The 26169-nt window shown below is 40.1% G+C and overlaps 1 protein-coding gene across 9 annotated transcripts in view; it reads right to left on the bottom strand.

The window, feature by feature from the left end:
- Positions 1 to 26169, bottom strand: part of NISCH (nischarin) — a 46456-nt gene that overhangs the window by 6200 nt on the left and 14087 nt on the right. For 6 of the 9 annotated variants that reach the window (XM_020971474.2, XM_020971479.2, XM_020971477.2 and 3 more), the window contains exons 4-16: positions 22585 to 22633; positions 21313 to 21476; positions 20679 to 20774; positions 19175 to 19270; positions 16954 to 17106; positions 15112 to 15180; positions 14284 to 14469; positions 13976 to 14104; positions 11195 to 11308; positions 10598 to 10706; positions 6402 to 6523; positions 5426 to 5478; positions 3310 to 4596 (exon numbers count right to left, since the gene is read on the bottom strand). In XM_020971474.2, coding sequence (XP_020827133.1) covers positions 3310 to 4596; positions 5426 to 5478; positions 6402 to 6523; positions 10598 to 10706; positions 11195 to 11308; positions 13976 to 14104; positions 14284 to 14469; positions 15112 to 15180; positions 16954 to 17106; positions 19175 to 19270; positions 20679 to 20774; positions 21313 to 21476; positions 22585 to 22633 — 2627 coding nt within the window. Of the gene's footprint in view, positions 1 to 3309; positions 4597 to 5425; positions 5479 to 6401; positions 6524 to 10589; positions 10707 to 11194; positions 11309 to 13975; positions 14105 to 14283; positions 14470 to 15111; positions 15181 to 16953; positions 17107 to 19174; positions 19271 to 20678; positions 20775 to 21312; positions 21477 to 22584; positions 22634 to 26169 lie in introns of those variants that run through there. The other 3 variants (XM_020971480.2, XM_020971482.2, XM_020971484.2) reach the window with 3 other exon arrangements.

The following is a 26169-nucleotide window of genomic DNA, read 5'->3' on the forward strand; positions in this document are numbered from 1 at the left end:
TCTTACATTCTTTCCAGTGTGGGATGGGCAAAAATAATTTGCAATTAGCGTAGAAAACAAACTACAGCACATATCCACAGGCTACCAAGTCAATGAAGAAGATGGAGCTCCCAACAAAGCCCTGGGCAAGGCACTGACGAGGGAAAATGAGGACGTATAAAGAGCCACTGCTCTCAGGGGCCTTACAAATCGGCAGAGAAGGTAGGAGTGCGATAGTGAAGCGTACAGGGTAATTAGATGGCAAAGTGAGGGGATATGGGCAGTAAGTGGTCAAGAACAAAGAAAATTTCTTGGAAAAATTAGGTCCTCCTGACTCCAAGGTTGGTGCTGTATCTACTGTATCTACTATGCCACCCACCTGCCCCTGTGATGTATACAGATTGTTCTGTTGTTGTTGTTGTTTGCTAGGCAATGGGGTTAAGTGACTTGCCCAGCCACACAGCTAGTACAGGTAAAGTGTCTCAGTCTTGAGGCCACATAGGAACTCAGGTCCTCCTGGCTCCAGGGCCACCTAGCTACCCCGATATAGAGAGTTTTTAAATAGGCTTGTAGGATTTTTATGAGGAAGGAAGAGAAAAGGCCTTTCAGGTGGGAGAATGGATCAGAAAAAAAGTGTAACATTGGGAATCAGTATTTTACATAGATAGCCATGGGAAGCGCAGTAGAAGCTAAGGCTTAGAAGTCGGGTATGACTAGACTAAAAAGTAAACAGGAGTTTGAATGCCAGACTGAAGAAGTCAGACTATATTAAAGGCAACAATCTCTGAAGGTTCTTTTAAGAAGGGATGTGTACTTCTGGATGACTAATCCGGTCTCTTTATGGAGGATGGACCAGAAAGGGAAGACCAGTGAGGAAGCTGAAGCAATACTCTAGGCAAAAGGAAATGAGAGCTTAGACTCTGGTGCTAATAATGCAAAATGGAAAGAAAAAGATAAATCCCAAAGACAGCTTGAAGGAAGAATTAAGAAATCTGATAACTTGACATGAGGGATGAAGGAGAGGGAGAAGTTAAAAAGGAGTTCAGATTTTAGGCCTAGATGACAACTTAAGTGGCTAGACTGAAAGTCAGGAGAAACTGCTGTAATCTAGATTTTACCAACAGCTGTGGGACTCTGGACAAGTCCTTTCTCTACCCTGGGCCCAGATTTTCTAAGACTCCTTTCAACCTGTGTAGCCATCCTCCAACAAAGGCTCCCCCCCCCCAAATCACTCTAAGAGTCCTTAAATAAGACCCTTTCAGGCTTTCCCAGAGAAGGGGAAGGGGAGGAGGGAAAAGAAAAGAAAGGACATTTGAGATTATTCCATTGCAGCAATGTACATTCACTTCTAAACTGGCTACATTCCAATGGTATCAATAATGGTGGACGCATGGTTCTCTCATAGTCACAAATCATTAGTTCTGAATAGATGCCTGTCTTAGGACAGTGTGTCACAGGGAATGATATACAGTTAGACTGACCTGGGTACAAATAACAATTATTCTGCTTCCTCTATGATCTCTGTGGACCTCAGTTTCCTTGTCTGAAAGATGAGAGCTGGACTAGAACTTAATCTGAATTATTCTAGACTATAAACTGCTAGAGAGAAATTACTGGGATTTTTAGTTCCTCTGTACCTACAGCAGCCAGCCTAGAGCTCTGCATACGGCAGGTGCCTGATAAATGGCTGTTGCTATATCAAGCACAGTCCTTAGATTTAGGCCAAGAAACTCAATACAAGAGGCCAGATTCTGACTGAAGAACACCGTTTCTCTCCAAGACTTTGCTTACTAGCTTCGGGGAAGGACTGCTTTGAAACACACTGGTTGCATAATCCCACCCCTTCTCTGTGCTTTCCTATCATCTGACATCTCAGTCATGGACAATTAAAACTGGAGGAGACTTGAGCCCATGTCCAGTACAAGTCCGGTCTCCAGGCTTCTCTTGTTCTTTGAGGGATGGCCAGCGACCAGCCCTTCACAGTGGGTACTTTGAAAACCTCACAGCACCCTGGACACTACTCACATGAGCATTTTGGTAAAAATCATCCTGGCTTCTATCTTTGTACAAAGGGATCTTTTATGTAAGTTCTAAAGTAACTTGGGCCTTACTATAATTAGCATCATGCTAAGAGTTCAGAACAGAGGCAGAAATCTGAGTGAGACAGAAAGAAAAGGAAAATCAGCAAGTTCACGGACTATGAGCTCTGTTCATACTTCTGTCAATTCGGTTTTGAGGTAATACCTCATATCTTTAAATTGGCCAATATCACTGAAAGCAACGGAACTCAGAGCTAGTGGGGTTAGGGAAAAGCACATACATTTACTGCTGGTGGCGTTGCAAACTTGTAGAATCTTTTTGGAGTACAATCTGATAAGCGCTCACGTAAGTATAAGGTATTTTTAAAAACCACACCCTTTGACAAAATAATTCCAGAGCAGGAATTATACTCAGAAAATTCTGTCAAGGACAAACAAGCAAAAAAGGAGCTAGCTGTTCCAAGATTTTTGTAGCAAGATTGTTTTCACAAATAAATAAGTTTTAAAAACAAACTGGAAGCAAACTAGTGGAATGCAAAAAGGGCAGTTGCCAAGTCAATCATGGTACACTCACATAAAGGAACACAACACCACGAGGGAGAGTGACAAATCCGAGGAAGAGAGACCGCAAAAACCACTGTTCATAGAAAACTTAGCAGTGGGGGGTGAGAGAAGAGCGCAACTGAAAGAGTGAAGCATATGCTACAGACTATCAAGAAAAGTAAGTAAGGATGAAGAGGCAGAGGAGGGACAGACTGAGAGAGTGGCTTGATGAACTGGAACAGAAAGTGTGTGTTTAGACTGATGCTCCCTGTTATATTTCTAATAAAACATCTTTTAAAAATAATGCTGATCGCTGTGTGACCCTGGGCAAGTCACTTAACCCCGATCACCTCACCAAAAAGAAAAAAAATGATGCTAACAATGTGTTGAGCCAGAGTCCTTTGTGTCAAACGAATGACTAAAATTCAAACTTACTTGTGAAAATTCACACACATCCATCATCATTTGTTGGTGAACACTAATAATAAGGGGAAGAATTACAATTTGTGAATTTCTGAACCATATTCTATCACACACACACGCCATTCATAACTTAAGCCAGTTTATACACTGGAAAAAGAATGAAACCACTATTAGGGGTACCATCTAACGGTCACTCTCACAACCCTGGTGGATGGGGATGAGCTATAAAACTGTACAACAAAGAGAAACACTGACGGGCTTGCAGCGGATCAGTAAAGCGTAAATGCGGAACTATGCACATCTACTGAGTTCTGGAAGTCATTACCTTGCTGCCTGCAGATTATTAGAGTCCAAGAGGTGGTTTCTTGCCATTTCCAAATTTTTGGAAGCTTTGAAGATAACTATAGTCTTCACATCCTGTAGGAAAGTCCTCAAGAGGTTGTAGATTCTCAAAAAATGGAATTTTTCATGAGGTAGGACAAATACTGCAGTGACAAATCTGTATCCAACCAGCAGTTCAAGCACATGGCCATCAGAGAAAGAACCTTGAGGCTGAGTGGAATGGCGGGTTGGGTGCAACAGAACCAAAGCCAGAGGAATCCGGCTCAGTTTGAAGATCTTTCTGGTGTCACTGGAGTATCTTCCTTTTTCTGGCAAAGCACTGAAATCTGCCTTTACTATGTTCAAGTGTTGAGGTGTTAGAAATATCCAGCAGGGATGAAGTGCAGACCGCCCTGGTTCAGATGACTCACAAAATGGAGACTGCAGGCTGTGCTGAACCCATTCTGTCTCTCCCTCAGAGTGGCCCAAGGTTGGCCAAATATCACTTTTATCACCATAAACAAGATATGCAGGAAAACAACCCTTTATCTCACTGTCATCTGAGGAAATGTGGTAAAATCCCATAAGCTGGCAAATAAATTCCTGCAAGCTTGCCTTGCCACAATATAGCACGGCACTACCTACCACAGGTGTATGCTGTGGAGAACAGCAGGTGTGTAAACAAGAATGAAACTCTTGGAGATGTGAGGCATCTGAAATCAGACACAAGCAGTGTCCACCAGTTCTCACCTTCAGCACTAAGCACACTTCTGGCATGAGAAAGCCAAACTCTGTAAGGTCTCCATATGGAAAGCATAACACTAGCTTCAAGGCAGAAAGGATGTGGTGACTGTCTCCTTTGGATGCCTCAGGAGGAATCTCAAATACAGCAACTACACTGTCAGTCAGAACTAAACAGGCTGCAAATTGCCGGATTCCTTTGTGAACCTGAATGGAAAAGCTCCAGAGGACTTTGAGTATGTGCAGGTACTCAGTCGATGGGCCTCCATCAGGGGCAGTGCTCCACTCCAGAGCTGGCTCTCCCTTAGGAAGTCCCATTTCAAAATAGCCACCCTCTGTATCAATGTCTCTGGAGTCACTCCCAGGGCCCCTTCTGCTGGCTGCTTCAGTCCAGGAAAGCGGCTGTCTCTGCACTACCTGCCTTATCACAGCAGAAAGGTGCTGGATGAAATCCCGGTTGGAGCTTGTGTAGGCTATGCAAGTGAATGGCAAAATGATGATGTTACCTGGCTCAGGCAGCACAGCACCTTCATCCTCTGGGTGGCCCAAACTTTAAAAGGAAAAAACTCTCAGTTAAAAGCAGCATATCTGAAAATGGAGATATATCCCTGCACAGCTGGGGACCCCAAAAAATCCACGGCCCCATTATCTAAGCCACCCCAAACTATCCAAAGCGTGGTTTCATGCCAGCAAAAGAGTCACTCTTCTGAAGCAGTAGGGATGATAACTTAAAGGCCACGACCTTCAATTAAGCTTGCCGTCCCCAATGGACACCGGCTAATGTAGCTATTACCTTAACCAGCCCTACAATGCCTGCCTCCACTCAAGACTTTTTGACATAAGCCTTTAAGAAAATTTATCATAATCTGTCAAGATGTACAATTCAAAGATGGAAAAGCTAAAAAGCACTAAAAACTATAACCAAATTAAGCAAGTGAAAACCAGCATTTCAATGACCACTGTTCAAAAGAATGGAGACCTCTAGAAAAAAAAAGAGCTAATGACAGATTAAAAGAACCAACATAAGCTGTCCATCATTTGGAATCCACTATGGTTCTAGTGTGGCAAACATACCACACATTCAGTTTTAGGAAATTCATTTTAAGGATGAAATCTGGCTTATGGCTTTCTTCTATACTCTGACATGCCACTTTAAGACTGCTGCTAGTCAGATTTCTGCTGGCAAACTTTTGAAAAGGAATAATAGTCACTTTCAATTGGATTTATTTAAAGGGAAAACTCAAAATTCCCTGGGAAACCATACCTTTTATTTGTTAAAAAACAAAAACAAACACAACTGGCTATTGGTGCTTAGGTACTCAGCAGTACCTAATCAAAGCCACCCAAACCGAAGCCAGAGTTTATTAGCCACCCCTCACCATGTGGGATTGTCAGTCTCAGAGTTTTTCCTTGAGTCCATTACAGAAGCCTCCTGAAAAGAGAAGGAAGGCAGGTTGTCAACGACATACTAAAAGCAATCCCTCTTCACTCAATTCTGTTACCTTTGGGTCCAAGGCTCCAGCATTGCTCAAGGCTCTCTCTGAATCACTATGACTGCATGCATACATCTGTTCTACTCAGTACCCCCATCTTATCTCTCTTTTGTTTGAGACCCTTCAGAGAGCAAGGTCTAGTCTAGAAATCTGGCATAGCTCCAGCCTAAAGTGATCCGAGAAATATCTGGCAACAAAGAAGATACACATATATCCCAAAGAATTGCTTTTAATAAATCTTTAGCAAACGATGAATCACAGAGTAAAGGACATATAAGGAGTATCAATGGCATGGATAGAAAAGGACAGGATTTTGCTACCATCTCTTTTTTTTCCCTGAACAGAGGAACCCACATCAGCAGCAAAGCAGAAGTATAATGTTACACAATAATTATGCCATGCTATGACTCTGACACTTGAGGCAACATAGCCAGAGATAGAAACACCACTATGTGTCCAACTGTAAGCAGAGATGTCTTGTTTCTGGTCCTGGCAGGCTACACTCTGGAAACATTCTACAAAGGACACTTCTGAGAACATTTTCCCCATGAAATGATTCCATCAATGCTAATTTCTAGCTGTGTCAATGGAAACTTCCTCATCTAACATTAACTCTTAAGGACGGAAGTTAAGTGAGACCCTTACATTAAGACTGGAACAGCAATAGTTTATTAGTCTTCAAGTGCTTACCACAGAAATCTGAATGAGAAACAATGTCAGACTCAAAGAGACAATGGAAATGGTTAAGAGGTTACTTGGAGATCAGCTGGAAGCTAAGCCAGTTTCTGCTTCCAAAATTATCTCATATTTTAAAAATGATTTCACTTACACAAATAACAAACATCACAAAAGACACAGTTACCTGTCCTTTATGTGTAGACACTGCAGGTTCTGAGTAGCTCTGGGTAAGCAAGTGATCGTTAGGAGTCACACTAGCAGGTGGTGAGAAGTTGCTCGCTAGGGCTGCTTTTCTATGTATTATTTCTAGAGTTAACCACAAAAGGTGATTAATTATCATTAGAGTAAATTAAAAACCACTATCCAATTATTTATCTAGTAATATGGAGGACATAGTCCTAACACCAAAGGAAACATCTGTTAGCAACAGGTCATTAAAACCCATCAGAAGAGATTTTGTGCCACTAACAGATCTAATCATTCTCATGCCCAATCAGCATTGTCTTCATATCTAAGATAATTTAATGACAAGTTTAATGTAGACATTCTTAAAACAGTTTGCTGACTCCTGGCCCAAGTGAACACTACCCTCCCCACTCCCGCCCCACTCCCCTTCAATAAATGACAGAGCAGTGCTTATCTGAAAAAAGGACAAGAGTGTATATGGCTGTCACAGTCCTCAATGGCTGGGAGGGCTCCAGAGCCTCAGAGGGATCCTGCCACTTGGGGTCTGTTTTTTTCACAACATTTTGTACTAGCCTTTCCAGTAGCTGCAGCAGCTTCCTAGTGACATTTACTTTTGATTTATGTATCATGGAAACAGATGGTGTTTTCAAAAACCACAGAGGCTCATTTATAAAAGCAGCACAACCGGAAATTATTTTATTCCTGACATTTTCTAGATTAGCTGAGAATGAAGTAAAGATACCTAAGCATGCTTCTAAGTATAGCAAGTCATAAGAACTTAACAAAAGTGGTCAATTTCAACTACCCACAACATTTAAACACCAGAATACTCATGTCTTCTTAGAAAGTACACCTGGAAAGTAAGAGAACCTCCTTTCAGAGAGCATTTCCCATAAGCTGCCTCCTGGTACCTAATATATGATCTTCACATCCCACATTATCTATAAAAAAAATCCTACATTAGTCAAGTTACACATCAAGATAAATTACTTGGAATGTTATCCTATCAGGGCACATTTTCCTTAACCAAATGAGGGCTGAGCTAGTCACCAATCTTTTTCTATACCTGGTTTTCATGTTATGAAACAAAAAGGTTATAAATACAGCAAAAAGAAAAGCTGTAAGCCTCCATTTACAGAATGCCCCCACAACATTGCTATTTCTCAATTCTTTCCACTATTTTGATTACTTTGTATAACCACAGAACATGGAAATAGCTCCCTAGAGAATGCATGCCTAAGAGTTACACAAATTTCCACCCCCTCCATGCACAGGCCTAATCAACAGTTTGCAGTACTTTAGAAATAATGGCAAGGCCAACCTTCAAAGCCACTATTACGGAGCTCTTTGGTTTATTCAAAATGCACTCAATACCAAGAGTTCTCAGGAGTAGGCACAGAAAGATGTAATTGCATATAGGACATAAGGATATGTACATCAGTAGATGTACTTTTTACAGCTACTGTGGAATGTTAAGATCAAGAATTAGACATCCTGAGACCCACGGGAAAAGTCTGAAAGTAAGTTCTATTACCTAGCTCTACTTAAAAAAAAAGAAAAAGAAAAAGAAAAAAGAAAAATAACCATTCTGGTGTTACTAGTTCGTTAATTTAAACCAGCAACTCATTTTTGTAAAGTTCTTGAAACTTGCTGTTTTTAGGTGCTATTCATAAATGAGAAAAAAACTGGCTTTTAATGCAGGGTCAGCTAAAACCAGTGATGGGTTGGAAGTGTGCCCTGAACATACGCAAATTTAGACACTCATACTTCAGTAAGAAAAAGGAGTCAGCATTTTCTTGGGATTGAAGCACAGTTCAGAGATTGGGTAAAGCAGATAAGGATAATTGACTTTCTGTTATCTAAACAAACATATTGAGAATGATAACAAGAAAAAAGAACTTCAACTGAGAAAAACCTTATGAAATTTCTGAGAGCAAGGAAAGTCAATGTATTTTTCCTCTACTATCTAGAGATCATAAAAAGAGTGAGAGATAGAGCTAACAGTTGACTCTCTGCCAGAGCTGAGAGTGATCTAAGTCCCATTCCCAGGGTAGGGAGGTGGGGACAAGTGTTCCTGACCCCCAAGTCCCCAAGCTGGCAAGCTGCCACCCAGTGACCGATCAGACTTGGCTAACAAGGTCATTCGGTGGGGTTCTTGTTCAACATCTGGCTCTGCTCCATGAGAAGCCAAATTCTGACCCATCCACAGACTAACAATGACATAAGGAGAAATGGACTGCTTTCTTTCCTGTTTATAAGACAGCTTCTCTCTGGAACTAATTTCCCTCATGGTTTTTTCCCACTGGAATCTTCCCACTGTTGTGTTGCTAATTCAGCAGAAATTCTCCTAGAATCTACTCAATTTACTCAACTTTAGAATGTATTTCAAGTCTGAGAGGATTTACCTGACTGGTCATGAAAAATATTTCAAAAACTCCACAGCACAGTGATGACAACGATTATCTCCCATGCTCTATGGCACCATATACTTGACAAAGGCAGCTGGAGAGCTGGCCTCATTTTTGGGACCACATGGGCTTAAGACCCCCTGCCCCATAAACTGGCTGCCTAAGCAACACTGGGCAAGTCACCTAGTGACCCTACTGCCCACAATACTCTAAGGAGATGAGCTAGGGAGGAGGTATTTCTATGTAAAGGCAGGAAAAGTTCATCACTGAAATCTCCCTAAAAAGATGAAACCCCAAGTTAAAAAAAAAACCCTTCACAATTTACAAAGCGCTTTCTCATTCATCATCTCATTTTGTTCTCAGAAGGGCCCATCCCAATTTTTCCAAGTCTCAGAAGTAAAATGATTTGCTCAGGGTTACACAGTAGGGTCAGTGCTCTTTCTCCATGACACCACATTGTTTTATTGTTGTTGTTTTTGCTTTGTTTTGGGGGGGGGGGTTTTGGCTAGGCAATGGGGTTAAGTGACTTGCCCAGGGTCACACAGCTAGTAAGTGTCAAGTGTCTGAGGCCAGATTTGAACTCAGGTCCTCCTGACTCCAGGGCCAGTGCTCTATCCACTGCACCACCTAGCGGTGCCACATCACATTGTTTTAACAAAACTAAAGGATGATCACTAGTTTAGAGGAACAAACGCAAAAGTTTAAAACTACAAGTCAGGATGGAGGTAAGCACATATATGGAAATGGAAAGTTTGTCTTTGTTGCCAATTATATAGTCAGAATTCTCAACCGGGTAAATCAATGAACAAATGATTAATATTTCAGCTGACTCTCAATTATTACTACAGATTAATTCTTAGTTCTGTAAAGCAGAAGTATCAAACCCTCAGCCTAGGCAAAACTCCCCAGTGTGGCCTAAACCAGATTAATATGTACTTGGAGAAATGCTTAACAAAATCAATATAAATACCATACACCTCAGATAATGTTAATTTGTGGTTTTCTAAGTCAGTGTGTGGCCAGCAGGGATCTCTTTCTATTTCAGTTTGATACCCCAGGAGCAGAGGACAGCTTCAGGTCCCAAAGTGATATTCCCCACAGTGTAGCTGAGTGATCAGAACTGCTCCACTGAGCAGGCCTCTAGGACCTCAGCTGGAAGGGGGAATTGATTTGAGGATATAAACGCTCCCTATTCTCTCCTATTGTGCTCCTTACTCTTCTGGAAGGGGTTCTGAAACGACTGTGGAATGGCAGGTACTAATGAGGACATTTAGTTCACTTAGGTTTTCTTCACCTCATTGACTCTCATTCCCTTCCAGAACCTTCACAGACACTAATACACTAGTTTTTACCTTACCTTGCCAGGGATTATCAACTTTTTGGCCATCTCACCATGCTTCCTACCCACTAACCATCATTCCCCACCCCTACCCCACTCCTCCCAGCAACCTTGAATCCTAACCCCAAGTTACCCAGCTTGGACAGGTGAGTCTCCACCCTACCTTGTAAGGAGCCAGGCCTCCACACCACTGCCTAGTCACCTCCACAACACACTGCTGCTCCCTTTTTATGTGTTTTTCCCCATTAGAATGTAACCTACCAGGGCAGGGACTGTTGTTTGCTTATATTTACCTCCTCAGTGCTTAGCACAGTGCCTGGTTACACAGTAGGTGCTTAATAACTGCTTGCTCTATCTATCCATCTATCTATCCATCTCTCCAACACAGCCTAGAGAAGCGGTACCCAGAAGCCGCCCTGCTTGTTAGCACGATACATACATGATTACCTTGGCTGGGGCCGAGAAGCTGAGGCAGAGAGGGAGAAGAGGGACGAACAGGGAGAGAAGAACAGTTTGATTTGGAGCTGGCAGCAGTGAGCCGGGAATCCTCACTGATCTAATAAAGAAAGCACGCGGGGGTTAAAGACAAGGAGAAGCTGCCTAGCACCACCAAGGACTGCGAGCACACACGAAACTACTTCAGTGGAGGTGCCTTATTCATAATCTGTCTTCCCTCTTTCCACAGACCAAACAACGCTTGTAAGTTAGCTGTGCAGGTCAATTCCAAAGTCTTTTCTCCCACCTGGTAATTTCACGAGGGAAGGAGGGAAAAGAAAGATTGGGAAGAACAGACATAAAACAAGCAAAGGGAATGGGGAAGGAGGTAACTGCACAAAACACCCAGCATCTTTCAAGTTCTTTCTGAGCACGTAAAAGGAATGGAACAGACATGAGGAGAGCCATTCATTTCAAAACTAATTACTTGTCCTTGGCCATGTAAGTAGCACTAAGATATTATAACACACCAGGTCGACATAATATTCTTGGGGCCCCCTCATGCCCACACCACCTCCCCTCCAAGAACACCGCCAAAATAAAACTCACCTTTTTATCAGAATTATTCAGTTTGTACTTAGCTTCCTTTGCTTTCTGAATTGCTTTCAACACCTCTACAGTATCAAGCTCCTTCTCTGTAGTAATGATATTATCCAAACAGACCTAAATAAAATCCACAAGAAAAATAATTTTATGAAAGTCCTCAGGGCTGTCTCATGCATGTACCATGCTAATAAGATTTAATAAGTCTTTGATCAACCTCTACAGCGTGTTTGCCTCCACGAGGAATACCAAAGAAGACCCTCCCTAGCCCTGTATCTAACCGAACTATATGGTCATACTTTAAACAAGAAAATAAGACAGCACTGACAATAGTATCATTCATATATTATTACCACCCACACTTCACTCAAATATTTCTGCTGATTCTCATGAAATCAACTCTTCTAGGTAACCTTGTTTTGACCTAGGTCATGTCAATTCCACATGGGGAGAGGGCCCAGGTCAGGCCCATGATGGCTCCTCTTGAGGCTTTGATCCTGACTCCCCCCTATGTTCATTGTGACCCCTCCCAGACAGGAGCTGTATCCTCCTTCTGACTTATTTGTAACTCCAAGGCTGGGTACACAGTGAGAGCTTAGACTTCAAAAACACACACAGACACACACACACACCCATTACCAGAGTCATATTTGCTTGGAGACTCAGCCCCCTGTTTTGAGTGGTATGGAAAGGCTAAATCCAAGTGAATTTCAGGCAGGTGGGGAGGGAGGAAGGGTGTGACTAAAGGTAAAAGACAGGCATGAGGAGGGTATCCATGAGGCACAAAGAGGAGCTAGGCTTACTGGTGTGGAGAGTAATGGGAATCAAGCTGGAGGGAGGGAGGAAGAATGGCATCGAATGCCAGGATGATGACTTTACACTTTTACGCTGTACAGAATCAGGAGACTTAATAGAAAGCACCAGTGTTTTAGGAAGCTTAGGTTGGCAAGTGTGTTTAGGATGAGGGGTGGGGAGGGCAGGGAGACTAGATAGGCATGAGGGGATGAAGGCCCATAAATTACTAAGGAGAGGCAGCAGAATGGAAAGATTGATTCAATCAATATTTATTAGGTACCTGGTATATACACAACAAAGAAAATGTTTGGCACTGGGGAAGACACACTTCACACTTCTATAGGACTTTAAGTGTCTGTATAAATGCAGTGGAGAACTGAAATCCAAATACTGTGTGACATCTAAAGATAACTGGAGTAACCTGGGAAGGCTTCCTAGAAGATATGGCCCATAATATTGGCTTTCTATAAAGGATTCAATGTGTTAGGGTGAGCGAACAAATACAGAAAGAAAGGCAGAGAAAGTTTTAATTAAAGTAGGACAAAGGCACCGCAGAGGCATGCCACAGCAATGACCTGGAAACAATGTAGATGCCCAGCCCTGGGGCACTGCTACAGTTGGGGCACAGAAATGTAATGGAATGTTCCTATGTTGCCAGAAATGATGACTCCTTGGAAGAATGGACAACCACATATGATCTGATGCAAAAGGAAGTGAACACCACCACACAATGCCATGTAATCCTAACGACCCAAGCAGGCCCCAAAGAAGAGAGAGAAGGCACCGCCCTCTACTTCTTGGCAGATGTGGAGAATCCGGGCTATGAAACAACGTATGAAGTCAGATTTTTTTGATATGTCGGTTAGTTTCTGAACTGTTTTATCCCTTTCCCTCTTTTATTCTTTGTTATAAGAGATCACTCTTGGAAGGGAAAGGAAAGAGAGATACACTGGGAAATGTAGGTGATGCAGAAACAAAGGGTTATCAGTAATGATTTTTTTAAAGACACGAAGGTGGGAAATAAGGGGTACATACAGAGGGTGACGAGTAACCCTCGTTTGGCAGAGACATAGAAGAGTACAAAGATGGTCTTGAATGTTAGACTAAGGATAAAGAACTTTATACTCAGCCGAGAGACACAGAATGGTTTTCAACAGTGACATGACCACACTCATGCACAGACAGATGCATAAAGAAGAAACTAAAATGCTTGGTGACAAACCTAGATACAGGATGCCTATAGACACCTATTCCTAAGAGAGGGAAACCTGGAAAGGGACTGGAGTAAAGATAGAAACTGTGTTTTTATGTTGAGTTTGAGATGACAGGATACCCAAATGGAAATAATAATATAAGCTAAAATTTATGAGCAAAAAGTCATTTGGGATTTTTTTTAAAAGTATAAGTGAAGCTCATTAAATCATCTTTGCTTATTATCTGTCGTCTTACTTTATCATTATTTTAAATGTTTATTTTTTCCAACCCTGTCAATAGTAAGTCATTAATGGAAAAGCCTCAAAACTGCCTGTCTCCATTTGGGTTTTTACTTTGAGGCCTCATATGTGAAAGTCCCAGAGGTCCCTTTCAGATCTGGTATTGCTGGCAAAAAGCAGGCTGAAGAATGCTTCTCAAAGACACATTTCAACTGTTTTTCTAACACAGCTATCAGCTTAGGCAAGTAGAAGACACTGGAAGAAGACAGCTGACTTCTCAAAACTAAAAGTCAGGCTCCCTCTCTGAACTGGGAAAAGACCATCCAAAAGCCAAAAGGATTTTTTTGGATTTCCCAAAGGCAGGAACTGATCATTTCTCATGAGTGCAGTGCTCTCTCTCCTCTCCTGCAATTATCATATTCTCTCTTCCCTATTAGCTGTAAGCTCAGGGAGGGCAGGGGCAACACGTTTGAATCCCTATTTCTCCTAGTTCAAAGAATCCAAGAATTTGTAGCAGCTCAACCCCCAAACGACTCAGTGTTTTCCAAGGGTGGCTTACCTCAGAGGCCCTTTCCCCAAACTGAGCTAGTACTTTGGTCCTATAATCAGGGATGATGCTCAGAGGATTGCTGGATAATACCACTTCTTCTAAGCAAGGGAGGCTTCCTATATTTTTTATCTCCTTGATCTGAAAGAGGAAAGTGTTAAAACCTTTTGGTTCCCAAATTTAACATATCAAATGCCACTTCAGTAGACTTAAAGATAGTTAAATTGGTTTTTTTAAACAAAAGGCAACCTTTTTAAATTCCCCACCACTACTACCAAATATCACATGAGCGTAGCAACTACTTTAAAAGAAGTTATCACCTGTTCAATGTTATTGTTACTGAGATCCAAGTTGACTAGAGAATACAGTTTGTTCAATCCACTCAGACTTTCCAGGAGGTTCCCTGCTAAATTCAGAGTCTTGATGTTCCCTAGTTTGGTATGAATGCCTTCTAACGATGTGAGTTTGTTGTATGACAGATCCAAATGAATGAGATTGTACAGGTGCTACAGGCCATAAGAACAGAACAGAGGAATAAGAGCTACATCAGTTCAACATAAGTGAAGGTTACATTAAAATAAAATACAAAATAAAGTCATCTTCATAATTAAGGAAACCACCTATTTAAAAATGTTTGCAATGTAGTAATCCTTTTGATTGATAGGTACTTAAGTGAATTTTTTTAAAATCAATGTTTTACATTAATTACAACAGCACACACACGTATGTGACATATTATTTATTCAAACTATAGAATATATTTATTCACATGTGTATTCTCCTTTCAATTCCTAGACTCCTAGAAATAAGCAAGTGCCCCCACCCCAGATATCTGTGGCTCAGACTAGAAACCACTAACCTAGACCAAAGTGGTGCTCTGAGCTCCGAGCCAAGAGCTCTGAGTTCTTGCCATGCCAGAGTAAACAATTACTACAAGTATTAAATTAGTTTTATACAGGGCTCCCATAAAGTACTTTCACATTCATCATTTCATTTGACCTAGAGCAAAGAAGACTGCAAGCTTTAAAGAACTATAGTACACCTTAATTATTCTTAGATGCTTGAGAGTTTCAATGCTTAAACTTTGCTTTTTGAAACAAATTAAAATGGATCTCCTACAAATGGAATTATTTCTTCAAAGAAATTACCTGGAGATTTTCTACTACCATCACTCCATTGTGACTTAGATCTAAGAATTCAATCTTTGGAATAAGTTTCTGAGGAAGAAAAAAAATTATCACTAGTAATAATCTCATGATGATTGCTCATATTTGCATAGCAACTTACAGTTTATAAAGCACTTTCATATAAATTATCTTTTATTAATTTTATCTTTGATACTGCTTATGATCCTTGGGAGTTCTAAGGGAAATAATTCTTAATTCTTAGGCCTCTGAGGATTTTGACATTACCACAGGAGAACAAACCCTCTTTGCTTCTCTTCTAACATATGCACATGGTTGCTACTTCCCCTCATAAAGTGCTGAAGAAGAACAATCCTGTTTATAAGTGCTTCTTTACCTTTCCAGCCTGATTAAGCAAAGAGAAGATACAGATGAAGACTGGTCACTTCAAGACTCCAACAAAATCCTTTAAGGATAAGCATGATGACTGAGTTCCAAATCATGCTAATATGTCTCCAGAAGCTACAGGCTTCTCAATTTTAATTCTTCATTACTAAAACTAAGCCTTGTTCCAAATCACTGATGCTAGGGATCAACACCCCTATGTAATTAACCTTCATATCTGGAAACACAGAATGCTGGAACTGGAAAGAACTTCCAAGGATCACTTAATTCAAGACTCATTTACAGATGGGGAAACCAATTCTCAGATTTAGGGGAAGGAACTTTTTATTAACAGATTTATTATAGATATAATAGGTTCTACAGATCTGAGATTTATAACCAATTGAATACCAAACGAACTTCCTTCCTCTACCCTAAATCCAATCCTTGGACTCTTAATGTAGAACTTCACCATATGAGCTATTTCTACAGTGAAAAGCACTGGGCCCTATATACAGTAGGTATTGATAAAATACTAGCTCTTTTCATGAAAACTACAACTCTGAGGTTTCACCTGACATGCAAATGGACATGGTCGACAAAATATGGGAAGAACCATTTTTAGAAGGGCTGTAGGAAGATAGACATAGTGATTCTCTGTTGGTAGAACTAGGAAGAAGTGCCCCAAAATGTTCTGATTTTCAACTAGTAATCATGTCAAATGACTCAACTGTCCATATTCTTTGACCTAGGGGATCCCACTATTGGGCAAATACCCAGGGAGGTCCAAGACAGAAGCAAAGGTCCAGTATATAACCAAAGAAGTGCATGTCCATTGATTGGGGAACTGTGGGGTATGGGGGTGGGAAATCCCTGAAATCTGTACATGAATGTAATGGATGATATTATGCAGTAAGAAGCGATGAATAAGGAATTTAAAGAAAGATTTATATGCAATGATGCAGAGCAAAAAAAAAAAGCTGAACCAAGTTAACAATATATGACTATGACACTGCAAATGAAAAATCACTAAAGAGAAGTTAAACCCTGAGTAAATTAAAAAACCAATGAAGGTCCCAGAGAACAGATAATGAAACATAACTTCCCCTTTATGGTAGAGGTATGGGGGCCTACTAAGACAGAATATTATAAACACTGTCAGCTATAGTCATTGTATTGAAAAGGTTCTATCTGCAAGGGTGTGTACAAAATGATTAAAATGTAAGGGCAAAAGCATAAAAAAAGGATATTTTTAAAAATTAGTTTATTTCATTCTAAAATACATTCTCACTTATACAAACAACACATGAAGTCTTAAGGTCTGGTTAGCCTATGTGCTTTGTAATTTTGGCAAACCAGAGAAATTTCCAAAGACTAAACCTTTTCAAAATTCATCCATTTATGTAACAAACATTTACTGATTCCCTAACTCTGCACAAAGCCCACTCTTGAGAACTTCATTGGAGAATTCAAAATTCTTACCACAGAATCATCGATTTGTGAGATGCTATTGTGACTCATATCTAGAGTGGTTAATGCTCTCCATGTTGGAATAACTGCAGTTACGGGGCAATCGGGATGTGCACCCTCTGGCTCCCACTCATCAAATTCTGATGCTTCGGGAACAATGATTTCCTGTGTAAAAACAATTTCAAATATCTATAAATGTGTATTGAATGCTTTCCTTTAAAACTCTTCACTTTGACAATCACTGAAAAGTTTTAAAGATTTCTATTAAAAAAAAAGACTTCTATAAATTCTGACTCATAGACAGAACCTCCAGATTAAACAAAGCTTCAAATTATATGCATCAATATCATCTGGACAAATTGAAAGGCTTTTTAAAAACTGTGAAGTTTAACAAGTGTTGTATTTTAAAATACATTAGACTGTCCCACCTTGCTTTATTTTGCGTTTTTTCCTTTTCTGTCTCAAATCTCAAATCATTACAAAGGAAATCTTTTGAACCCCACTGCTATGTATCAACAGCCTCCTCTGGCTCAAACTGACTAAAGTTTACTATACGTGTGACTAGTGGCATCATGACCCTTTAGAACAGCATGGACTTTTAGCAGTTACAGTGGGCAGATAACATACCTTTCATCAAAAATCCTCCATCACCATTATAGGATAAAAGCTTTGTCTACACTTCACCAATCCCACTCTAGATTTCAGAAGTCAAACAAAGGCTAATTTGGAGACAAAGTGATAGTATTAGCTTTATTCAGATTCTAAAACCAATGGAACAAAGGAATAAAATCTTTAATGTACAACAGCAAGGTCACTAAATCTTTTCTAATGCCTACAGAAAACAAAGCAAGATTTCTTTTGTAAATGATTTGAGGTGAGACAGAAAAAGGAAAAAAACAAAATAAAGCAAGATGGAACAGTCTAATAGTTGCCCAACTTAGACTCAAAGCTTTACTGCTGGAAGGGACCTTGGAAATCTAATCTAAGGGTTCTTAACCTGAGATCTATAACCTTGGTTGCTTTTTTTTTTTTAATATTTTGAAAACTTATTTCAATAACTGGTTTCCTTTTCAATCCTACGTGTATACACTTAAAACCCTGATTTTGAGAAGGGGTCCCTAGGTTTGAGACTGCCAAAGGGGTTCACGACATAAAAAGGGTTCAGAACCTCTGACCTAGTCTAACTCTTCCTTAATATAGATTGCATAACCAGTGAGACTTGCCTGAGTCACACAGCTAGACTTGGTTAGAACCTAGGTCTCCTTACAATGTATTCTTCTGCCTACTACACAAAGGCAGTCTTTTCAGTACATAACTCCAATGAAAGATTTTTCACACATGACCCAAATCTGTGTAGCACAGACATAACTTTTTTTTTTATACCTGGAGAAGGACTTGTAAATTAATAAGCCAATTCAAAGTTTAAAAAATAGAAACCTTTTAAATTCATTTAAAATACTTGTCCTGCTCAGCCAGAACAGAGTCCCCTTAGGAGCCACCATCCTTTGTACTTGTCTAGTACTCAATCCTTTTTCAAGTTTCCCCATCCATGACCTCATTTGTGCCATGTTCAGCCTCCCTCAAAATCCGGGAATGAGAAATGAACATTGTAACTTAAGCTTGTATTTAAGCTAATGACAACATTTATAATCCAATTTGCTTAAAGACATCTCATTATGCCAGGAAAAGTCCTAGTAGTATTTACTTTTAATAATCTGGTTCAAGCTAAAGTTACATGATTACCAAATACCAACATATTTTCCACTTTTAAAAGAACTACACCATTTCATTAAGTATCTTATTAATACTACTTGCTGATTTGAATCACTATCTGTGGTGAAATAGTTCTACGGGAGAAATAATTTAAGTTAGATGGACCAATATGATCATTATAACCTAGAATTTGGGAGCTAGGGAAGACCTTTAGTAATTAACCAGCTAAAACTAGCTGTGACTTGTCCAAGATCACACCACAAATTACTAGAGCAAGACCGGACCAGGATTTGAGTCTTAAAATTCTCAGTGTGGGGCTCTTTCCACTTACACTGAATCACAGATCAGAGACAGGGAAAGGGCACTCACTTCAACCACCAACAAAACAAAGCTGTAAACAACACCCGCCTGGACCATGACCTTAAACTTTCTCGTGGAGCACAAGGTAAATTTAACTTTGAATAAACAGACCAGAGATTCCTTTGGTGATTTTTCAGGACAGGAAAGGGCATAAACTTACTTTCATTGAGGTTGCTGAGAAACGTACACTCAAAGTGGCTAAGGTGTGTTTGGATGAAATCAGCCCTTTGATATGCTTTGCATCACAGTGACTTATCTGTTTAAAAAGACAACATAATTCATAAGTTCAACTTCCCTTACCATAAGCAGTGCTAGGAACTGGAAGGCAACAAAGCCAAATCAGAACCTGAGTCACCCCTGCAGAGACTTCAACACCAATGAATTTGTTCTAAAACCTCAATGATGTCCTTCCCATTCTCCTATTTAACAGTAAGGTAGGGACACCTGTGCCACAAAGATTAACAAAGTATTAACAAAGTAAACCAACCATGAGAAACATGACTTGAGTGCAAAACCCCTTTTAATCCTACTAATGACTGAAAGAACACCTGGATTCATGGAGTATGCCCTTGAGGGATGATAGAAGAGGCAAGAGAACTCTGTAGCAGAGCCACACTCTGTTCAAACTTGCCCACCTGATATTAATAACAACCTTCATTTTGGCAAACCTGGGTCAGGCTGCCCTGTTTTCACTTAAAAATGAGCTCCTGACACCGTATTCAGGGCTGGAAGAACTATATCTCACAACAGATAAACCATTCTTACAGGTCTCTGAAATAAACATAATTTTTGGTCCATGGTTAGTCTGTTATTTCTTTGTAAATATAATTTGCTAAACTAGAACACATTTATATAGCTTTTATGAAGGACTTTCTTAGACAAATAAGTATTAAAAACTATGTAATTCAATATTAACATGAAGTACTTCCAAGTGTCAATGCTCAAACTATAAATATGAACAATTCAAAATGGTAGACAATCCCTACCCCAACAAAAATTTCAGACAAAATAATCAGGATAAGCTGTGAAAACCTGATTTACGGAAGGCTGAAAGTCCTTCGGCTTTTCTTTAAAAACAAAAACTTTTTCTTTCAGTTAACAAGCATTTTTCTCTCCTACCTCCTCCTAACTGAAGAAAAAAAAAACCCAAAAGACAAAATACTTGTAACAAGTATGCACAGTTCATCAAAATGGGAATCCCTGTATTAGCTGTATCCTAAAAAATGTACATGTCACTGGCAAAATGACTGTCACCTGTCAGGAGGTGGGTCCACCACCTGTCCTCAGGAATCATAGCTGTTTGTCCCTTCAGTTTTTCCATCTTCATGCTCAAGGTGTAAAAAAAAAAAATGTTCATAAATCACCTCATAGGCAAAGCACCAGCATGAGTTGAGTGCTTCTCTCCTTTAAACTTGCTGAATTTCAGGTTTACTTTCCCTGTGTTAATTGAGATAAACATTTTGCTTTCAAGAACCTCTCTGCTAAGGTAAGGGGAAGAGTAGAAAAGATGCTAAATACCTAACAAAATGTGTCACCTGAAAGCAAGAAATACCTTTTGGTTAAGGTCTGCTACTTGATGTTTAAAAAACTAGGTTGTGTCAAAGACAACCTAAATAAAAATAATTTCCTCATAATTCTGAGAATCTTATAAACTGAAACCTTACCTCTATCTGATGAAGAGACTTAAATATTGACAAATCAAAAGGCAAGAGATGCTCCTGAATGTTGCTGGTCCCAAAAGGTCCTCCTGTGCCAGATACCTTAGAATTAAGAATTTCATTACACATGATGCTTTATAGGAACCCCCCACAAATGTTCACATCATCAGTGTTTATCTTAGCTGCCAAATGGCATAGGACTGAATCATGCTTTCCCAAACAAAGCCAACACCAGGCTTTAGTTGAGCTCTGCTGTGAAGTGTTCATTTTACAATGAAGAACTGGACAGGTCTGTGTGTTTTGATAAAAATAAAATAAACCAATTGAGCTAAGGAAGGCTGAAGGTCAACTGTGAGCTCCAGCTGCCACCTGGTGCCGAGCAGGGGCAGTACACAAGCATCTCAGCACATCCTGTTTTTTTAAACCCAGTAGAAAGTTTATCAGCTTGGACAAAAAGTAAGGAAACATTCAAGGACGCTGAAAAGTTCATCTTCCATGGACAATCTCCACCCCACCACAAAATAATAACAAATTCTTACCTATTTAAATAGTCATAGCATTACCCAACTCCTTCGAAATACATAAACCACTTACAAACAGGTCACAATGAGATGGGCCATCAGAGGGGCTTAAGGGTTACCTTCAGGTAGCGGAGTCTACATGTAAAGTCCAGAATGTGACCCAGGTCAGTCTGGGCATCTCCATTAGCACAGGTGGGTTTTCCTTGCCGAAGCTGCTGAGTGATCGCATATAACTGCAACGGCCTAATGGCAAAAACCTCTCCAGCCACTAAGAGCTGTTCACCTGAAAACCAACAACAAAGGATGTTAGTTCCTATTAGAAAAAGGGTTTTAACCAACCTGCACAGTTTGCGGCACCCAGGCCACCTAGTTGCTCTGTTCCCTACTGAAGGCTCAGCAAGTTGCTGTCAAAAGACAAGCACAGTAAGGCCCAGGAAGTCCTACAATCCATGAAGGAATTCTTTTTTGTTGCTCGTACACTGCCTGGAAGAGGGCTGTAGGTGGTACAGTGGATAAAGTGCTGGCCCTGGAGTCAGAAGGACTTGAGTTCAAATTGGGCCTCAGATACTTACTAGCTGTGTGACTCTGAGCAAATCACCTAACCCTGTCTGCCTCAGTTTCCTTATCTGTAAAGTGAGAGAAGGAAATGGCAAACCACTCCAGTTTCTCTACCAAGTAATGTAAACCCCAAATGGGGTCATGAATGAGTCACACAGACTAAAATAAATGAACACCACCACCACCCCCATCAAAGGATACACACACCAACAGAACACATTAAACTTGGAAGCACACACAAAACTCCGGTAAAGGGAGGACAGATAGTGAAAGGTCCTGGACCTTTGATGTCACTGACAGGGAAATTCCAGGATGAAAAAACTCCTTCTACCCCCCTGTAAGCTGGCTCTTTCTCTATAATTCAGTCTTTGATTTTTAATTCCCCTTAGCTCATTGTTCTCAGAGAGTTGCCCATGTCACACAGGCCAGTCTGTGTTGGTCAGGACTTGAACCTGTGTCCTTTTGACTCCAAATCCAGCTCTTCATTCACTATACTATGCTGTCTCTCAAAGAAGGGGTAATAATAGCTCATAAAAAGTGAAAATTTAGGAATGGTTCCCAACAGAAGTTGAGTACAGATAAAACATACAAACTGTGTCTAGACATTCTGGGGAAATGATTCGTTTCAGGGAAATTGAATCTCACTAGGATCCTTATTAGTTGGCATGTATGTCTATATTCACTAACCACTAATTAATTAGGGGCTGAGCAGGATCTATTTTATAGAAACTTGCCCGTACACTACTGAGGTAAAAGAAAAGCAACCCAAGAGAAAAGAAAAGTGACTAACGCACTATAAGTGCCAGTCAAAACATTTTTCAGTCCCTCCTTACCTTTGTGAAAGAGCTCCTCGGCTAGGGCAGCAGTGATGCCATTTATTTCCTGAAAAAAAAAAAGGGAGGGGGAGGCAGTGGTAAGAGGACTCCATCACATTAAAAACAGATTTAGTTAACTTAATATATACCCAGCTTCAAACATTCCCAAACTGGTAGATGAATGAATACTTGCAGACTCCCTAAGTTGCTGAAATTCTGGCACTTATAGAAAATAAAGCAAAATTAAAGCAAACACCTTAAAGCTGTAAGTATTTATGAAGGTTAAAACAGATTGTGGTATGTAAACCTGCAAAATGTGGTTAAAAAACAATGGGTAAAAATGTAATCCTCTAAGGGCAACAATTCAGCAACCACAGCCTTCAGAGGCTACCTTACTCTAAGCCGGCCCAGGAAGGAAGCTGTTACCTACCATTGCAAAATACAGTGCTCATGAAGGTTAGAGGCAGGGCACTGAGGAACAGGAGCACTGACAGGGTAGATTTTTATTTGTTTTGTAAGGAAATACACTTGTCTCCCCAATAATAACAGCTTGACACTTTAAAGGTTATATGCATTCTCATTTAATCCTCCCTGTAAGGTGGGTAATACTGATAGTATTATCCCCATTTTACAGATAAGGAAACTGAGGCTCAGAGAAATTTAACTGACTTGTCCATTGTGACACATTTAGTAATTATGAGGGCCTTTTTCCTGGCTTTAAGCCCAGCACTTCATCATACTCAAACTAATGCACTACGTGGAAAACCACTGCTGCCCACATCTGATCAGAACAAGTCTAAAAAATTCAGACACTTTCTTGAAGGGCTGGTCTTGTCAGCATTCCTGATATTTATTTTTCCCAATTTGGAAATCATTGTTAATAATGTTTCTAAAGGGGTAGAGAGCAAAACATTTTTCTAGAGCCAGGCCTCTTCTATTTAAACTGATTTTTGAAATGATGGAGAGGTATAGTAAAAGGAAATGTGTCCAATATAATACACCAGGCTTTGGCCTGCCTAGATCCTTCAACTTTAGAATCACTGGGTTGTCAGGGCTCCTCAGGGGTCATTAAGAGAATGTCAAATAATTCAGAGACATGGCTGTCAGTCCTATTTCCAAAAAGAGAATGGTTTCTTTATAACTTGTACTTTTTCAGTCATCTGGTTTTGTTTTAACATTTCTTGCTGTCTCACAAAATTACTGCTTTCCGTTTGACCCATTCTAATTTTCATGAAGACCATATCTTAGGTAAGTTTCTCACCACCTTTCCCATTCTTTCTCTCATTTCATTTAATATTACTCGTTGTATCTTGTTTCACTTCCCCCAAGTGCTCCTGTAGTGCTTGTGGCCAAGCCATTCTTCTGAGGCTTTACTTGGGCCTCAGTTGTAGTTCATTCTTTTCTGCTGGGTTTACCTCTTGGGCTTTTCTCAGTCAGCTATTTCTTCATCAGGCCTGGTGCATTTTTTACTCACAGCTCCAGTATCAGCATGTTGACTGAATCATTGTTCCCTCCCATACCTGTGGAAAAGGTTCCTGGATACAGTCTCCTAGGGATTCAACTTTGGGTTTTGATGGTGCCCTCCATCTTCTCTGGCTTATCTCCCCTTGGCGACCCTGAAAGCTGCTGGCAGTGCTCTTGTGCCATCAGGGACTGGATAGAGCTTATTGCTATTTCTATATGGTTTTCCTCATCACTGTTCCTTCTGGTACATTTTTGTAACTTTACTGGGGTGTTTGTAGGGGAGTTGGGCTCCCTTCGATCCTACCACACACGTCACCTTAGCCAGAAATCAGATTTCCAATTACTTGTGGATTTTTGTTAGAACCTTCACTGAATGGAAGTTCACCCTAAGGTTTAATGTATTAAAATCTCTTATAACAATTAATCATTCCTACTTTTCACAGTAGAAGCAGAGCTGATAGCTATATCATAGGACTTTGGAAGTGAAAAGAGCCTTAGACATTATCTAACATAACTCCTTCATTTTATACATAAGGGCCCAGAGGGCAACTGTAACTTGTCAAGGCAGTAAAAAGAACAGGTGGACTATAGATTTAGAGCTTTAAGGGAAGTCGGCTAATTTTCTACTTCCAGTTTTACAAATGAGGAAGCTGCGGTTCGAACTCAAGTGACTTGCCCAAAGTTCCATACGTGGCGGAGCAGATTTGAACCCAGGTCCTCTGATTCCAAGATACCTGGCTCTTTCCCCTGGATCCCCCTGGTGACTCAAGTTAATGGCAGAGCCATCACCTTCCCTAAAAGAATTTTGCATATAAAGAGAAGCTGAGACAGAAAAGCTTCCAATGAGAAACTGTCAGGACATTTGCTACACTAAAAATTCTTTCCAAGATAGTTATTTCTGAACAGTCTCATGACTAGCAAACAGCTGTAGTCCTCAAAAAATGCAGGAATCAGAAGGGAAATGCAAAGAGGAATCAATGAAATAAACACTCTAGTCATACATTGGGAAGACAGCACTAGGAAAAAAAATTTTTTAAGACAAGACAGTATTATTGCTGAACAAAGAATTTTTGCTTCTGATAAGACAAAGTGAACTTTAATATCTTTTCACAGAGCTCTCTAGAAGGAAGAAATAATGAAATGTCCGACTGCCCAGAAAAGCTTATATGACCCTAAAAGTTTTAATGTTTTACTTCAAATAATTCAAGTTTTGTATTTAATCTTAGTAATCATAATCAAGGTAATACCTTTCCTTTAGTAAAAAAAGCAAGCATGACAGACCCTACTACCAGGGCAAAGGCTTCATCATTTTCTACACTGAGAACACTACTGTTCAAGAGCAGTTTAGAAACAAGCCTGGGTGGGTTTTTTTAGTTTTGTTTTGTTTTAAGCTGATTATTTTTACAGGAAATGTTTGCCTGTAAAGTTAAATTTTTTTCAGCTCAGAACTCAGATTCTAATGGTGTCAGAAGCTTCAGGTGTAGACACTGCCTTCTTAAGAGCAGTGGCCTGGGTGGCCCTAAAATAACAACTAAACAAAAGTAATGATAGCTAGCACTGACACATATAGTTAAACTTTAAAGTTTGCAAGTGATTTACATATATTATCTAATTTGATTCTTACAATAGCTCTGTGAGGTAGGTGCTATCTTTATGCCCATTTTACAGATAAGGAAACTGAGGCTGAGTGAAATCAAATGACTTGCCCAGGGTAACACAACATTTTTAAAAGGCAAGACTCCTGAGGCCAAGCCCCCTAACCACCATGCCATGCTTGTCTCTCAATACATTCATGATTTAGATATGTAGCAAGAGATCAAATTTTGTAGACTGCCAGCAGTTTAAAAAAGACTTGAACTTTTTATTGGGAGAACATACATTAACAGGCACAAAGTTCTCATCTTTACTCATCACTTAAACCTCTATTAATCAACCACCAGCCATACCAGAAAAATTCATCCCAACTCACATCTCCAGTCTTCTTACCACCATTCTCTCCAATTCCACCCCACCCACGTCCCACTTCACCTCTGATCACTCCCCCTTCAGCTACACGCCAGGCTTTTTAAAACTTTCAATCACTCAGCAACCCCTGCTTTGAAGTTCATGGTATCCAAATTTTCTACCCAACTCAGATTA

This window comes from Phascolarctos cinereus, unplaced genomic scaffold (assembly GCF_003287225.1).
Source record: "Phascolarctos cinereus isolate Bilbo 61053 unplaced genomic scaffold, phaCin_HiC Scaffold_4;HRSCAF=312, whole genome shotgun sequence".
Lineage (NCBI taxonomy): Eukaryota > Metazoa > Chordata > Mammalia > Diprotodontia > Phascolarctidae > Phascolarctos > Phascolarctos cinereus.